This window comes from Canis lupus, chromosome 17, assembly GCF_011100685.1.
Source record: "Canis lupus familiaris isolate Mischka breed German Shepherd chromosome 17, alternate assembly UU_Cfam_GSD_1.0, whole genome shotgun sequence".
NCBI classification, from domain to species: domain Eukaryota; kingdom Metazoa; phylum Chordata; class Mammalia; order Carnivora; family Canidae; genus Canis; species Canis lupus.
The window spans coordinates 7,365,587-7,382,853 of record NC_049238.1 but is presented as its reverse complement, the minus strand read 5'-3'; the positions used below and the strand labels follow the sequence as shown (position 1 = coordinate 7,382,853).

The window sequence follows — 17,267 nt, the reverse complement described above, 5'->3', positions numbered from 1 at the left end:
CGGGCCAGGCGCCCACCACCTGCCAGGTGACCCTCAGCACGCGCGCACCTGCCCCTCCGTGGGTCTGCGCCCGGGCGGGGGGGGCGGGGCCGGATGGGGCAGGTCCCGTCCCGGGGACGGCGGGGCCGGAGTCCACCTGGCGGGGTCCACGTGGACCTCGGGGCCCCGCGGTCCCCTGCCCCTGCCCCCGGGCACGAGGCATTTACAGCCGGGCGGGGGCACAGTGCTGCCCGGCGCGGGCGCGGACGCCGGGCATCGGTCCGCCGCGGGCTCCGCGGTCGTGCGGCGGCCGCTCCCGCCCCGAGGCCGAGGTCCTCCGCGCGCGCGGCCGGCGGATGGCGCCGAGGGCCGGGGACCTGCGGCGTCGTGCGCGTGCGCGTGCGCGGCCCGCCGCGGGGCCGGGAAGGGCGCGAGGCCGCCGGGGAGCCCTGCGGCGTCGTGCGCGTGCGCAAGGCCGCGGCGGGGGCCGGGCCGAGGGGCGCCGGGAGGCGCTGACGTCGGGTCGCCCGCGCCCCCCCGCCCCTCCGTCCGGCCGCGGGTTGGCCGCCGCCGCCGCGCTCCGCCCCCTTCCTCGGAGGACGCCCGGACGGAACCGATCGCGGCTGGTTTGAGCTGGTGCGTCTCCATGACGACACGCGCGGCGCTATAAGTAGCGGAGCGCCGGCCCGGCGGCTTTGTCAGTCCCTCAGCGTCCGCCGCCGCCGCCCCTCAGCCAGAGCTCCGGCGCCACCTCGGGCCGGCGGTCCTCCGCGGGAGGGAGCGAGGCGGCGGGCGGCCGGCGGACGGGGGACGGGGGCGGCGGGGCGGCCGGCGGTCCTGCGCGCTCGGCGGCGGCATCTCCATGGGACTGGCCCGCGGCGCCCGCGCGCTCTGAGGTGAGGGGGCGCGTCCGGGCGGGGGAGGCAGGGACGGGGCCGGCCACGTGTCCCCGCGCGCCGCGCCGCGCCGCAGGCCGGGAGGACCCCGGGGCCGCGGGGGACACGTGGTCCCGGCGCCGGCCGCGGCTGCCGACCCTGCGGGGCCTGCTGTCCCCCCGGAAGCGGGGAGCCGAGCCCCGGCCCCGCGAGCGCCCGGCGGCCGGAGGGGACCGCGGCTCCCGCTTCCGAACCACGTCAGGGGTGCTCGGAGCCGGAAGCTGCCGGGCAGGCCCGCGGTTTCCTCAACCGCTATTCTTCTTCTTTAAGACTCGCGCGGCAGCAGGTGCAGGAGAGGTGGGAGCGGGCCCGTGCGGGTCTCGGGCTCCCGTCGCTCGGCCCACTTGGGCTGCGGTGAGGCGGACCTTCGCCCCTCTCAGTTCTCGTGCAGAGGACGTGACCCGACCTAGAAGTTCGCCCGAGCGGAGCTATATGACGGCCGTCCAGGAGCCGTGGCAATGCCTTCTCCACTAGCCGCGGCCCGGAACGGTCCGGGAAGGGATCTTTGCAGGACTCAGAGGTTTAAGAAAGGCCTAGACTATTGAGAGCCCAGTTCGGGAGAACAGACCTACACGTAGGAGGCAGCCCTTAAGGGTTTGCAAAAAAAAAAAAACAAAAAAAAACAAAAAAAAAAAACAATGTATTGTGGTCGTTTGAGATCCCCCAATAATTGGTGTAAGTGTGGGAAGCAGAACCTCTCAGAAATGTTTGGGGAGGACAGAATGTGTTGACTTTATTTAAAGCTAAAAGTGGGCATCATTTCGCTGCCTCGTGACTTTTTTTTAAGCTGGTCCCTGTCTCTGGCAAAATACTTCGCAATTGGCAGGAAGGGATTTGGTAGCAGAGGAGCGCTGTCTTGGGTTAACCCGCCCTGACTTTTAAGTCAACTTCGCTGTACAGGGCACTACAAAGTGGAATGGCTCTGTGTTGCAAGTTATTCAAATGAAGCTTTAAGAGGTACTTAAGAGCAATTTATTTCAAAGTGGTGACAACTGCCCAAGTTTAAGCTTGAACACTGCCCTGAAAGCTATTTGACAAGACCCTAACTAACGATCCCGGTCTGTCACTGCACAAGCCTGTGATAAGTGTTCATTATATAGACAGGATGGGTTTGCTGTCCCTTTAGTCTCTCGACTTCCCCTAGAGGTGCTTCAGGCAACGCAGGAGGTTAACTGCGCCAGAAAGTCACACTAGATCAAGTCTTAAAACAAGTTCTACTAGGGGCGCCCTGCTGGCTCAGGCGGGAGAGCAGGCGGCTCTTGATCAGGAGGCTCTAAGTTCGAGCCCCGCGATGGGTGTAGAGATTTAAAAGAAAGTTTTAAAGTCTTAAAAGTCACACAACATCAAAAGACCAATTCTACCACGCATGGGTTTGGATTTATGGCAGGCTCGTCCCCCTGGGCCTCTCATAGTGTCCCATGCCAGAGCAAACCATGGCCCCGAACCATTGCCTGGCCTCTGCCGTAGGCTGCAGGCACTGAAGTGGGTCGCACAGTGGAAAGAAAGTCCTGCCTAACAGAAATTAAAAAGGTTATAAAATCAATAATTTTAAGATAACTCATTTACCAACGTCACGTGTAACAAAGACCGAGGACAGTGGCTCAGAATGTTACAAGCTTTATTTTTGCTTATTCATAATTCCTGTTTGCTTTTTTATTTTTGTTATTCATAAAGTTAGCCAAAAATCATTTCCATGTGATTATTGTCCTAGCTAAGCAAGGATCAGGGTGCCGGTAAGGACAGATGAGATTTGCAGAATCACTGACTTGACGCCCAGCCACGCTGGTTTAAGAACGCTGATTTCTGATCAGATCCCACAACTGTATACATTTTGTTGATGTGGTGATTACTCTCTGGAAAAATACATGCGTGGCATGAAAATAAAATAGCATAAAAATTAGCTCGTGAAATTCTTAAGGAACTGAGGAGCGCTCAGTAAGGTTAGCCTTAAGACATTTCCATGACATTTCCATCAGTCATTAAAGATTGTTCCGTTTAAGACTTAGTGACAACAGGAGATAGCAAGGTGTTTATAAGGCATCTTTCAGAATTACTGAAATGATACTTTAAGGTTCTAAAGAGCTAAAGCTTCTCTGAAATCAAACTGACCATTAAAAAAATTTCCTGTTTTAAAGAACTAAGTGAAGATTCTGAAATGTGCTTTCTTTTTCTTTTCTTTTCTTTTTTTTTAAAGATTTTATTTGTTTATGAAAGAGGCAGAGGGAGAAGCAGGCTGCCTTTGGGGAGCCTGTTGTGGGACTTGATCCCAGGCACCTGGGATTACGACCTGAGCCAAAGACAGAAAGGCAGATGCTCAACCACTGAGCCACCGAGGTGCCCCTGAAACATGCTTCCTATAGGTTTTTTAGCATGAATATTTAAAATGCTTATTTTGCGGTGTTTAAGTACTACAATGGGATTTTAGCCTGTCACCTTGAGAAAGTTTAGCGTTGAACCTGTGGTGTCTTTAGATAGTGCAGAGCTTTATGGAATCCTGTGACCTATCCCTGGAATAATGGGATTCCCAAATCCAGTGAGTGAGCTATCTACAGAGTGTGTGTAAGTGGCCTTGCTTCCTGTGTATGTGCAGTCAGTGCCTGATCTTTCAATTTGATATGTTCCTAAGGTGGACAGCAAATTCTCTGCCGATCAGGACATTTTCACGGCGGCCCCAGGGACACACGTGTTTTCAGTGGGACTTGGAATTCCAGAGAATTGGCTTTTGTGAGAAACTGGCAATAATTTCTTTAAATTCCATCTCCTAGTTTTCTGTGTAAGTATTCGTGGTAGTTTGCAGGTTTTTGTTACGAAGTACTGGGTATGGCTATGGCTTCTAAATATCTCCATCCTATTTGCAGTTTGTTAAGTTTTGGGGGAGCATCGAGAAACCATGAACAACTTTAATAATGCAGAGTTCGACTGCCATTTCCTCGATGAAGGCTTTACTGCCAAGGATATTCTGGACCAAAAAATTAATGAAGTTTCATCCTCTGTAAGTATCTTAAGTCCATGCTGGCCATGCAGCTTTGAAAATGCTGGGCAGATGACTGAGAAACTTCATTGGGGTCCTCAGGAAATGTAATGGAACTCACACGGTTAGGGAATTCAGAATTTATTCGCTGTGGATCATTCCATATGATAGTGACATTGTGTCCGTGCCCAGGCTAAAAACTTGAGGATCCGTTGAGACTGGTGGGAATGAGAGTTGAGGCTGCCTGTGGGATGTGAGATTAGGCAGCCAACAAGTTCCCTGTACCCACTTTTGCTGTAGGATGATAAGGATGCCTTCTATGTTGCTGACCTGGGAGACATTCTAAAGAAACATCTGAGATGGTTAAAAGCTCTTCCTCGGGTCACCCCCTTTTATGCAGTCAAATGCAATGATAGCAGAACCATAGTGAAGACCCTTGCTGCCATCGGAACAGGATTTGACTGTGCCAGCAAGGTAAGCAAAAACAGCAGGACTCCAAAATGATCTGAAATGGCCCTGGTGCTCCCAACAGGGCAGATCAAAATTGTGTTTCTTCGGCAATAGATAGTAATGAAAGTTGAGGGTGGGGGGGGGACTGTGAACTCCAGTGTTACTCGGTTTCCTTCATTGATGAACTATGTATATATAATATACTCTCATCTTTTTCAGACTGAAATACAATTGGTACAGAGTCTCGGGGTGCCTCCAGAGAGGATTATCTATGCAAATCCTTGTAAACAAGTGTCTCAGATTAAGTACGCTTCAAATAATGGAGTCCAGATGATGACTTTTGATAGTGAAGTTGAATTGATGAAAGTTGCCAGGGCACATCCAAAGGCAAAGTGAGTTACTCCTCCATTTAAGGGCAGGGTCACATATGGGACCTGCATATTGTCAAATTCAGATTTTCAGTTTTGAGATTCCTATGCTTTAAGTAAAATGTAAAAATGTCCTGGGTCAGGGGCAGAGTAGAAAATCTTAAATCCTCTTGATAAATAAAACTGTGTGGGATTCCAACCATGGGGTATCAGAGCCACGGATTTTTATCTTAACCATGGCTCTAAGTGGTCTTCTGTCATGGGAAGTTTAATACCATTTTTCTGATTCTAGGTTGGTTTTGCGGATTGCCACTGATGATTCCAAAGCAGTCTGTCGCCTCAGTGTTAAATTTGGTGCCACACTCAAAACCAGTAGGCTTCTTTTGGAACGGGCAAGAGAGCTAAATATTGACGTCATTGGTGTCAGGTGAGATCTTGGTGGTGGCGTAGAGGCTAAGATACTAGACAATGCATGTTTTACAAGTTTTCTCCTGCTGTAAGTAGTAATTTTCAAAAATAGCATATTCTCCTTTCTTTGCCCCAGCTTCCACGTGGGAAGTGGCTGTACCGATCCTGAGACCTTTGTGCAAGCCATCTCTGATGCCCGTTGTGTCTTTGACATGGGAGTGAGTATATAAACTCAAGCATGCTGGGGAGGAGGCCCAGGGCTGACAGTAACTAGGCTCGGCTCTAGAATTAACCTTTTGCAAAAGTCATCCCTTATGCCAGAGGATTAAACCCATTTGTTGCATACATTTTCATGACTTGTTATCAGTCTGCCTGTACCCGATTGACTTCATTTTCTTGACTCTAGGCTGAGGTCGGTTTCAACATGTATCTGCTTGATATCGGTGGTGGCTTTCCTGGATCTGAGGATGTAAAGCTTAAATTTGAAGAGGTAATTTATAACAAAAAACTGTAACAGCTATTTTAGCACGTTCCATTTTGGAGTATTTCAGAACTTAAGTGTTTTAACTAATTTCAAAAGAAATCGTACAAACCTAGAAATAGTGTCTTGGTAGGATATTTTCAGTGAGTTCTGTGTTATTTAAAATTGTATTTTGGGATGTCTGGGTGGCTCAGTGCTTGAGCGTCTGCCTTTGACTCAGGGTGTGATCCTAGGGTCCGGCAATTGAGTCCCAAGTCGAGCTCCCCACGGGGAGCCTGCTTCTCCCTCTGCCTCTCTCTGTGTCTCTCATGAATAAATAGTCTTTTTTTTTTTTTTTTTTTTATGTATTTTAGTGTGCTTTGGCATTCCAAACTGAAATGAGTCTCTTGCCCCCACCCAATCGTGTAAAACAGTTGATTACTTTAGGAAATGTTGCTGTGCAAAGTGTGTGGACCATATGTCGTTACCCCAAGTGTGCTCTTCTAGATACTGTATTTTCCTTTAAACATTTTAATTACGAAGTTAAATACTTCATATCTCATGAAGTGGACCCTTATGTGGTGGTTGAATTTATGAAACAGATCACCTTCTTACTGAGATTTTGTGAGATAGACAAGAATTAAGAGTTTTATCCTGTTGGTGTGAGTTTGATAGGTTAAAGTACTTGGTACCTTGATATCTCAGTAAGAGGTGATTTATTGTTGGGGAGAATCCTACCCATAACATCTTACAAAGGAGGGGAGGTATCCAGAGGGGAATCTAAGTGAAACCACAGGGTTTTTTTTAGGGAGATGCTGGTTTGTTTTTCTTCTGTGGTTGCTTGATAATAAACCTCCCTGCTGGTGGCTGCTTTCAACGTTTTTTTATCCTGTCCTGTCACAGCACTGGTTTCTGCTCTTTGCTGTTAGTTCCCCCTGATAATGACTGTCCTTGTCTGTCTCACTCTTGTAGATCACCAGTGTTATCAACCCAGCCCTGGACAAGTACTTCCCGGCTGACTCGGGGGTAAGGGTCATAGCCGAGCCCGGCAGATACTACGTTGCGTCAGCCTTCACGCTCGCAGTTAACATCATTGCCAAAAAACTCGTCTTAAAGGAACAGACAGGTTCCGATGGTACGTATAAAGGATGAATCACTGCACACATAGTTGTAAGTTGGTACAGAAAGTGGTAATAGAGACTACTCTGCCTTTCTAGATGAAGATGAGTCGAGTGAACAAACCTTTATGTATTACGTGAACGATGGAGTGTATGGATCATTTAATTGCATCCTCTATGATCATGCCCACGTGAAGCCCCTTCTGCAGAAGGTACCTTCTGAACATAGCATATGCAGCAGTTAAGATGTGTGGTCATAATAACAAGGGTAACTAGTTATGTTTCTCTCTCTTCGAATGTAGAGACCTAAACCAGATGAGAAGTACTATTCCACTAGCATATGGGGACCCACGTGTGATGGTCTGGATCGCATTGTTGAGCGCTGCGACTTGCCGGAGATACACGTGGGCGATTGGATGCTCTTTGAAAACATGGGTGCTTACACTGTTGCTGCTGCTTCTACTTTCAATGGATTCCAGAGGCCAACTATCTACTATGTGATGTCGGGGCCAACATGGTTAGTGATGGCAACACATGTTTATGGTTTAATAAGAACAGATTTCCTCAGGTTTCTGCTGGCTGTTGTCTGGTTTGTTTGTTTGTTTGTTTGTTTGTTTATTTATTTATTTATTTATTTATTTATTTATTTATTTATTTATTTTGTTGTCTGGTTTAAAAGGAAATTGTCTCGTTTAGATTTAAACACTAGGGGATCCCTGGGTGGCTCAACGGTTTGGCACCTGCCTTTGGCCCAGGGTGTGGTCCTGGAGTCCCGGGATCGAGTCCCACATCGGGCTGCCTGCATGTAGCCTGCTTCTCCTTCCTCCTGTGTCTTTACCTCTTTCTCTCTCTGCGTCTCTCATGAATAAATAAATAAAATATTTTAAAAAAATAGATTTAAACACTAACCACGTTTTTAAAAATAGTTTCCTTTCTGCCTTAAGAATATATGCTGTCAAAAAAAAAAAAAAAAGAATATATGCTGTCAAATTCAGAAAATACAAATGGAAAGAAAATCCTTCTGGGAATACTGATCTGTATTTGGTTTCAGATTTTTGCAAAGGTATAATTATTTCAAAAAAAATTAGTGTATTTATATATAAGTAGAATAGTTTAATGAATGCACGTGACTTGTGGTTTCCCTGTGACGGAAATGATGGTCCTGAAGAAAGGCTTGCTTTAGAAACATTGAGTTGCTTCCTGATGACCTAGTAACCAAGGAAGTAAATAGGCTCATGAATAAGTGATTCTTGTGTGAAGCTGCCCAGTTACGGGGTGACTCAGGGTTTCTGAATATGCTACTTCTGTCCTTCAGGCAACTGATGCAGCAGATCCAGAACCACGACTTCCCGCCCGAAGTAGAGGAGCAAGACGTCAGCACTCTGCCAGTGTCCTGTGCTTGGGAGAGCGGGATGAAACGTCCCCCCGCTGCCTGTGCTTCAGCTAGCATTAACGTGTAGGTGCCACTCCTGTAGCTGTTAACTTCGAGTTTAGCTTGAATTGTGGGATTTGGGGGGACCGTTTAACTTAATTACTGCTAGTTTTGAGATGTCTGTAAGTAGGGTTGGCATGAATGCAACAGTATGGAAGACTAGGAGATGGGGTCACTTATCTGTGTTCCTATGGAAACTATTTGAATATTTGTTTTATATGGATTTTTATTCAATTTTCAAACATGCTACTAAGGAGTGCCCCTCAGCTGCTGAGCAAGCGTTTGTAGCTTGTATGTTGGCAGAATGGGCCAAAAGCTTAGTGTTGTGACCTGTTTTGAAAATAAAGTATCTTGAAATAATTAGGCATTGGGGAATTTTTAGTGTGTCCATTCCAAACGGCTCACCTTGAATGTGTTTTGTAAGTGGAGATTGTCCCACCGGCTGAGAAAATTATCCCAGAGGACTTAGGAGTTGGTGGTTTTCAATATTTTGAAAATCCATCAAAATGCCATCATCCTAGTCAACATTTTTATTTCAAGTACATGAGTCTTGTACAGCGTTTGCTTTGGATTCTCACAGAGCACAGTGAATTTAGCCCACATGTAGGTAGAAGGAAAAGCGAGGAGGAGACAGGCCATACCCCTGTGCTGCTGTCCCAGCTCAGCCCGCCCCGGGTGTACACAGAAGTGGCTGTGATGGAGTGCTCAGGGCCATTTGTTAACTGCCTTGTGTCAGGGCTGGGGCCCAGGGAAGGCCCATGGAGCCCCCCTGAGCGCTGCCTGCAGGACAGATGTTCCTTCCCACTTGTCTTCTCTCCTGGACAAGTTGCATAGCTGCAAGTTAGGAATGTGGTACAACATTTGGCAGTCAACTTATTTTAATAAATTCAACAATAATTATCCTGTGTTGTAGCTCTCTACCTTCTTTGACTTTGACCACTGGCCTTTTACGTTCCCTTACTCAACTCCTAACCCCACTCCCCAAAATAGGACATCAGGCTCTCATACTGTGTGTAACCCCGAAGATGAGAATGTCAAATCCCTGCAGTAGCTGTATGTGGGGAAGGCTGGCCATGCAAGAGCCGGATGTGGTTCTAGGAAGCCACTGGTTACTCACCTGTTGCTGCGCGGCACCAAGCGTCACCAGCTACAGTACAGGGCCAGGGAAGCCTGTACACAGTCCAGCTGGGAGGGAATGCTGTGGCTCCTTTCACCTCGGGGAGTAAATGGAGCCAAGTCCTGCAGCTGGTGCTGTATTCACTCCCAAACAATCTGAGGGGAATGACTGCCGTTTCTTAAGCCACCTTTCCCTCCCAACACCTGAATTGCACGACTGACTGCATTGCTGTGATCACGGAATTAGCTCGTCCTTGGCTGCTCAGCCAGACTCGGGCCTGGCACGTCACCAGGTCCGCTCTCCCCTCCTAGACCTGAGAATACGGTTTTCCTTGCCGTAGGTGAACGCAGTTTCTCAGGAGCTATAAACAAAACAGGTTTGACTGGAGCAGGGGCCAAGGGGAGGGACAAACCTCTGCAACTGACGGTTTGTCTCACTTCTCTGAGCATGTCCTTTTATCATTACTCAGGATGTTCAGAATAAAGGAATTGGTGAGAGACGGGAGCTAGTCACCACGCTGCATGTTGGCGAATGAGGCCTACTTGAGCAGGAAGGGAAGGGGAGCTTGGAGTAGAGGCAGGGAGCTTAGATGGAGAAGAAGATGGGGGGAGGTCCTTTCCACTCTGAATGCCAAGGACTTGGAAAGAGCTCTTCCCTCCGCCAGTTGGGTGAAATGCAGCCTGCCCAGCTGGCCGTGCCAGGGTCCTGTCCCCTCGAGAGCCTCCTGCAGCGCCTGTGAGTCCCCAGTGTCTGGGCTTTGCCAAGGCCACGCTCGGGCCTGGAGGGGCAGGTAGGCTGGCCCAGGCCAAATGGCCTCTGGTCCTTACACCTGGGAGTGAGTTAGTCCAAGAGGATGGAGAGCTCAGATGCTGGGTGTGTGTCGACGCTCCTCCAACACCCTCTTAAGTCCTAGTTTGCCGTGTGCGGTTACCTGTTGCCACTGATAAGGTTGGCACTGCCTAGGGGCGCCTGGGTACCTCAGTTGACCTGGCTCAGATTATGATCTTGGGGTGGAGATCAAGCCCCATGTTGGGTTCCCTGCTCCATCGAAGAGTCTGCTCCCTCTCCCTCTGCTGCTCCTCCTGCTGCGTCACTTGTGCTCTCAAAAAAAAAAAAAAAAAAAAAAGGGCATAGTCTAGTCATTCACAGAAACCTGACACTTCCAGGCTTACTGTGTGAAGTGAGCAACTATGGCCTCCACCAAGGAACCTTGGCAGGCGGTGAATTTTCCCTCCTGAAGGTGCTGGAGACTCCAGACAGGGCCCCTGGTGGGGAGGAACCTGGGGATCCCAAGCTATCGGTCCAGGATGAAGGCAGCGGTCTCAGCCTGGCAGGCTCTGCCTCAGTGCACTCAGGGAGCATCTCGAGCCGAGATGGCAGGCGCACCCCCTGCTCCAGAGATGGGGTGATGTGGGGAAGGCGGGCAAACCTGGAAAGAGCCGAAGCTCCCCAACTCCTGATGTGATGCATTGGAGGTGAACGTTGGGACAGAGCAGACTGCAAAACTAAAATGTGACGTTAGGGCAGCCCCAGTGGCACAGCGGCTTAGCGCCGCCTGCAGCCCGGGGTGTGATCCTGGAGTCCCGGGACCGAGTCCCATGTCGGGCTCCCTGCATGGAGCCTGCTTCTCTCTCTGCCTGTGTCTCTGCCTCTCTGCCTGCCTCTCTCTCTCTCTCTCTCTCTCTGCCTCTGAATAAATTTTAAAAAAATAAATAAAATTAAATAATAAAATGTGATGTAAAAAGGTAACAGGGTGGGACACCCCGGTGGCTCAGCGGTTGTCTGCCTTCGGCCCAGGGCGTGATCCCAGAGTCCCCAGATCGAGTACTGCATCGAGCTCCCTGCAGGGAGCCTGGTTCTCCCTCTGCCTGTGTCTGTCTCGTGAGTAAATAAAGTCTTCAAAAAGAAAAAAAAAAAAAAGTAACGGGGAACCACAGGAACAGGGCTGACCGTTCATGTTAGAAGAGCTCCGGTCAATAAAAGGACGACGTGGTAGAAAGTAGGCAAGACATGAACACGGTTCCCAGAAAGGCTCTTTGGGCATGAGATTTTCAAACTCGAGAAAGGCACCGTGTCGCATGTCAGGGAGGCAGATGAAGGGGTTCCGAGGTTGACGGCTAAGCAGGCGTGCTCACACCCCAGACGCCGACGGGACGGTGGGAATAATCTCTGGAGGCAGCTTGGCAACATTCCAGATCATCCAAACTCCGACCCAGCAATTCTAAGAATTTTCTGACCCAAACCCCCTTACGGGCTTCGCACTGTGCACGTAAGGGCACACAGAGATGCCCCTCGCGTCCATCGAGGGGACTGGCGAGATGATCCCTGGGCCGGACTGTGGCCGCTTGAACACACACCTGCAGGAACCCACGGCCCGGCTCCGAGCTGCGGGGAGAGGAGCTGGGGAAGCGCGTGTGTGCAGGCACATACGCCCGTGTGCACAGAGCCTTTCTGGAAGACTGACAAACTGGGGGCACGAGGGGAGTGGAGACTGCATAGACACGTCTCCACGTGTCCGCATTACTGATTGTAAAGAAATTACAAGCCTCCCAAGGGAGGAGAGAGGCTCAGAACTAAATGGCTCACGTCTCATCCCGCGGCGGAGGGCAGCGGAAGGCCAGGGGCTCCCGCACCTGCTCCGTGCTTCTCCTGAACTTGAAGCCCAGAGAGGCCAAGAGGCTCGACTGAGGGAGGCGGGCGAGTCAGGAGGACCTAAGAGTACGTAGGTCTCTGCTTCCCGGCCCGTCTGTGCCCCTGAAGGAAGAGCCACCGCGGGAATGAGCCTCCTCTCCCAGCAGGGGCGGGGACGGGGCTCCCAAGCCCCGCACAGGGGGGCACCCGCTGGTGGGCCTCCAGCCTGAGAAGCAAGAAGCGAGGCCTTGGACTCCCTCACCGGTCGCGAGGGAGGGTCGGAGAAGCTCAGGATTTAGTGCCGAGTGAAAACATCTGAGAAATCCTTGCTGCCTCCATTTCTGGAAGTGGAGGCTTTTTTTCCATCCTCACTGCTGACTCTCAATGGGAAGGGTCGTGACCGACGTGCCCCGGGGGCGGCCTGGCGCCTGCAGCTCTGACCTGCCCGGGGACTGTGCAGGGACTGTGCGGGGACTGTGCGCACTCAGCTCCCTGGCTTGACAGGCGGAGGTGCCAGGCTCGGCAGATAAAAATAGAAGATGCTGCAGGGCCGTATACTTGCTGTGCATCTGAGCTTTATATTTGGGCAACCATGGAAGGGCCTCCGAGCCCTGGCTGCAGGCCCAGCCCCGCCTGGACGCCGCGGGGCTGCCCGGACCCTCGGCCTCCTTACGGCTCCAGGGCAGCAGGGACCGGCGGCTCTGGGAAGCGGCCCCACCGCTGGGCCGCCCGAGCCGGAGCGCCCTCCCGGCCGCGGCCACCAGGGGGCAGCAGCACCCCGCGCGCCGGGCTCCTCGGCCAGGTTGGGCGCTGTGACCAAACTGCCAGGTCACAGGGTCACTCAGCAAACGCGTGGCCAAGAGCCCTGACTGTGCCAGGAGGGCCGTGGGAACAGGAGCATGCTCTGGCTCAGACGGAGATCCAGGGCCGGCCACAGGGGCTCCAGGCAGCTGCGGCCACCACCAGGCCCCTGCTCCCCAAAACTTCCTGAGCCCCAGCAGGTGGAGCCCCTCCTGCCTCACACCTGCTGTGCCAGCCAGTGAACAGCCTTGTGGCCCTTGCCTGTCCGGAGGGGGTAGCACCCCAGCCACCTCCGGAGGGGACCCGGTGACCCTGCCCGCTTGTCCCTCTCGCCCTGGACGCCGTCCACAGCCTGCACCCTGCCCTGGCAGTGCCGGCAGGCTCCCCTGAATGTGGGTGGCTCTGGGCAGCAGGGGGCGCTGCTCCCGTGGAACCCACCCCCACGCCACCCACTGGCTATCCTTGGAGCCGGGGTCCGGGTCCCACTGGTCTCCATGCATCGGCACCTATGGCACCAGTGTTGCCCTGCCCCATCCTGGCATGGCCCCAGGCCCATGCTCTTCCCCCACCAGAGCTGCCCCCTGGGGGCATCGGGTCCTAACCCTGGCTCTGGCCCCCGTGCCCCCACATCTGGGGGATTGAGGAGCCACTGAGTAGCCCTCACCCTGAGCTGGAGAGCCTATGGGGCAGGTGTCGACCCAGGGGGGTTCACCCTACCCTAAGGCCCTGCAGCCCTTCTCTCTGCAACCGACATGCAGGGCCAACATCACAGTTCTCCGGGAGGACAGGGAGGGCCTTGTCCGGGGCCACAGGGCTCACGAGTGGCCGAGCTAGGACTCGTACCTCTGCCCCCGTGTCCAGGGCTGTTGTGGGTACGGATGGGCCCCCTGCTGACTCTCAGTCATCATCCCCCCAGCAGCTGGGCCTGTGCGGGGCTTGGCACTGGATCCAGGGGCAAAGGCGACCGCAAAGAGATGAGCTGACAATATAAGGTCAATATGAGGGCAGCGGCGCTTGAGTGAGGGGAGCGTGGGGGCTATAGCCACTCTCTGGGGAGAGGCGGGGGTGGCTCTCTGGAGGAAGGGACGTTGGCACGTCGTCTCAGAAAGGCCCTGGAGTGTGGGTGAGTATGAAGTTCAGGGCGGAGGCCGGAAGGCCACTGTCGCTCAAATTGGGGATGGAAACGGTGGATGCCCTGCTGCCGGCAGCAGAGCTGGGCCGGCTGAGGGCCAGGGGCAGGGTGGTCTCCACCGCACCCACCCAGCAGGGGCTGCCAGGGGCGCCACTCAACACAGCCTCTCCCACGTCTTCAGGAGCCACCCGTCGCCAACACGGGCCCAGATGCATCAGACTCTGGATGCCACGTCTCTGCGTGGAACGGGCCTGGATGTGTGTCCGTGTCCAAATCCTCATCTGTGGAGACCCAGGCTGGGTCTGTGGTCCCCAAGCACACCCAGACCCATCCCCCCACCACATACAAACACACAATGTGCGCACATGCACACATGCACACACATGCACACACAGTGCAAGGGGCACCGTCTGGGGGTCTTGATCTGGCCAGTTGTGATTCTGCTACTGACTTCCTGGGACCCGAGCGAGCCTGAGGGGCCTGGCCGATGGCTAGTGGAGAACTGGGAGGTGGGGGGTCTGCGGGGCCGGTCCCCTCCCTCTCCCGGGCCTCTTGAGCCTGCAGGTGGAGCAGAATCAGCCCAAAGGCCCTTGTAGACAGAACAGTCCTGTATGAGCGATGCCCGGAGCGTGCGAGCTTGGAGAGTGTTTGCACGGGCTGTGGGCACACGCAGCCACAAGCAGGGGAGACCAGCCAGGATGGGCCCAAGGGAGCCCTTTCGTGGACTGCAAGGGTCAGGTGGCCCACAGGTCCTCAGAGATGGCTCCTCTTTGGGCCTGAGCCCAGGGACGCCCACCCCCAGCCCAGCCTTGGAAGCTGCTAGAAAGAGCCTAAAGCCGATGGAGGAGGAGAGGCCCACTCTTTGCCCTCCAGGGGCAGCTGCCTTTCCTCCCCTGGACCCCGCGCTGGTCAGGCGGCCCCCACCCCGGCCCCACACTCCCCCCGTGGCTCCTCTGGCCCCTGGTCCTGGGTGGTGTCCTGCTGGGCCATGGCCCAGGCTCGCGCCCTTGGGACTGTCTGCTCCATAAACACGCCTCCCTCCAGGGCCAGGCTCACAGGGCTCCTGCACCACTGAGTCTACCTTCACCCCTTCTCCTCTGAGAGGCCTTCTGGATACCTCCCAGGCCAAGGAGAAGGCCGTGCCACGGGACTCGGACTTTGAACCCCCACTGCACCCAGCCCGAGGCGCCAGGCCTGCTCTGCCCGCAGCCCCAGGGATCCAGGACCCCGCCTCCACCTGCCCGCGCGGGGCCCACTGAAGTCCGAGCCCAGCACCAGCACGGTCAGGCCGCCCGAGGCTGGTGGCGGGTGGGAGGCCCAGTTGTGATCTCGGGGGGCCGTCCGCCTCACAGGCCGAGGCCTGCCGCTGCCCCTCCCGGCGGCCCCCTTCCCCTTGGCCCGAGGGGCAGTCAGCCCGGTTCGGAGCCGAGGCCTCTTCTAGATGCCTGGGTCTCCCCTCGGGCCAGTGGGCTCCTCGAAGCCAACCTGGGCTCTGTTCACTGCTGGCCCGCCACCCAGGGGTGCATTCGGATCCTATTTTCTGGGCAGAGTCCTAGGAAATGCAGACCAGCCCAGGGTCACTTTTTTGAAGATTTGCTTGAGACACAAACGTCACTAGGTGTGCAGTCTAGAGTCTAAGGGATACATAAGAAACCCCTAAGAACGTTAGCCAACTTGAGGCACCCATGCAGGATGGAGAGGGTCTGGGCTCCCCAGGGCAGGGAGAAGGCAGGATGAGACCCTTGTAGGAGGATGGGGAGCGGGGAGGAAGGGGCAGGCCCAGGCCTGTACTGCGAATGACCAGGGAGGGGCAGGAGACTCCGGGCAGCTCTGCTCCAAGAAGAGGACTCCCGCTGGGAAGCTGGCTTGGACCAGGCGGTTTTGAGTTCAGTTCTGGGTTCTTTCCTCCTCTGATGAGCTGAGCTTTCCTGGCACATGGATACCACCTTTGGGGCTGCTTCGTCTCCCTCTCAGGCAGCAGGACTCCCTAGGCCACACTGACCTCTGTGAGCTCCCGCAGGGGCAGGGTCGACTAGGACCCCCAGATCCACATCTACCAAGTTTCGGCAGAAGCACTTGTGATACTCAGTTTTTGTTTTGTTTTTTAAAGATTTGTTTATTCATTTTAGAGACGGAAAGGGCATGCAGGGGGTAGGGGCAGCGGGAGACGGAGAGAGAAACTTAAGAAGACCCTGTGCTGAGTGTGGAGCCTGATGTGAGGCTCGATCTCATGACCCTGAGATCAAGACCTGAGCCGAAAGCAAGAGTCACTTAACCGACGGGGCCACCCAGGCTCCCCCCTCCATAGCTTTATGTGCCATTTTGACTGGGTCATGGGTGCCCAGATATTGGGTTAAACATGATTCTGGGTGTGTCCACGTGGGTGTTTCTGGATGACATTAACATTTCAGGGGGTCCAGTAAAGCGCGTGGCCCTTCCCAGTGTGGGTGGGCCTCATCCAGCCTGTTGAATAGAACAAGAGTCAGGGAGGGAAATTCTGCTCTGAGGGTCTTGAACAGGGATGTTGACCTCTTGCCTTCAGGCTCGTTCTGGAATTGTGCCTTCGGCTCTCCGGGGCAGAGCTCCAGCTTACAGATCTTGGGACTGTGCAGCCTCCAGAATCACGGGAGCCAATTCCTTAGAATAACTCTGTGTGTGTGTGTGTAAAGCTTATTGATTTCCTATCGGTTCTGTGTCTCTGGAGAATCCTGCGAGGCCAGTCGCCTCCATTCATGCCTCCGCATGCCTAGCATGGAAGCCCTCCCCCACAAGCAGTATATGCATTTAACCTATTTTTGTAAAATTCAAGTCCCTCCCTGAGTGGGGGGAGATTCCCCTGGGCCAGGCGGAGTTGCCAAGGCACCCTCTTGCCATTTTGTAGCAACGGAGGGTGCTGCCCACCAAGGCCCACAGCTGTGGCTGCATGGGGAGCTGCACCGCCAACTAGGCCCTGGCAGTGCCACCGGCTCAGAGGGCACTTACAGATGGCTCGTTGTTTGTGCTCGGGGGCGCGGGCCTTGAAAGATCACTAAATTCAACAAAATAGCCACAGTCCCTGACAGCCTGTGAGGCAGGCTCTGAGCTGCGTGCGCGGCCCACGTACCTAGACCACCTGCCTCTGAGTTGCACCCCCTTCCACTAGTGAAGATCCTGAGGCTCTGAGAGGTCCCGCAGCCCACAGCAGGGGTGACAGACACACGGAATGCCAATCCTCCTCCCCCTCCCCCCCGCCACACCCTTTGGAGAAGGTAGGCCCTCCTCAGCCAAGGGTGCATCTTGACTGGCCCATCACGGTCACCTCACACCCCCACCTAAGGCACTGATGTGGGTTTCAGCCACTGAGAGGTGAAGCTGGTGAGGACGGGGCGGGGGAGAGAATTCTGGAAAGTTCTCCCTCTCCAGGAAGAAGAGAAAAGAGGGCTGCTCCTCTTCCAGCCTGTGGAATGCTGTGTCAGCCGTACTGTG

At 54.0% G+C, this 17,267-nt stretch overlaps 1 protein-coding gene and 1 non-coding gene across 2 annotated transcripts; both read left to right on the top strand.

Moving 5' to 3' along the window:
• The first annotated feature begins 716 nt into the window (after positions 1–716).
• ODC1 (ornithine decarboxylase 1) lies at positions 717–8,486 on the top strand. Its single transcript, XM_038560768.1, has 12 exons — positions 717–875; positions 3,541–3,687; positions 3,773–3,906; positions 4,186–4,359; positions 4,555–4,727; positions 4,996–5,130; positions 5,248–5,329; positions 5,518–5,601; positions 6,544–6,706; positions 6,789–6,901; positions 6,992–7,206; positions 8,005–8,486. The coding sequence occupies exons 3-12, from the start codon at positions 3,805–3,807 to the stop codon at positions 8,147–8,149; spliced, it is 1,386 nt and encodes a 461-aa protein (XP_038416696.1). The 5' UTR covers positions 717–875; positions 3,541–3,687; positions 3,773–3,804; the 3' UTR covers positions 8,150–8,486.
• Positions 2,279–2,411, top strand: LOC119864027. Its single transcript, XR_005372827.1, has one exon. It is a non-coding gene; the product is annotated as a small nucleolar RNA SNORA42/SNORA80 family (small nucleolar RNA).
• Positions 8,487–17,267: the final 8,781 nt, after the last annotated feature.

Excerpts from the sequence above, each read along its gene's own strand:
- ODC1 (XM_038560768.1), top strand. The coding sequence starts at position 3,805 with ATGAACAACTTTAATAATGCAGAGTTCGACTGCCATTTCCTCGATGAA. Across the intron at positions 5,131-5,247 it reads ATTGACGTCATTGGTGTCAG|CTTCCACGTGGGAAGTGGCT; the intron begins GTGAGATCTTGG and ends TCTTTGCCCCAG. Across the intron at positions 7,207-8,004 it reads GTGATGTCGGGGCCAACATG|GCAACTGATGCAGCAGATCC; the intron begins GTTAGTGATGGC and ends TCTGTCCTTCAG.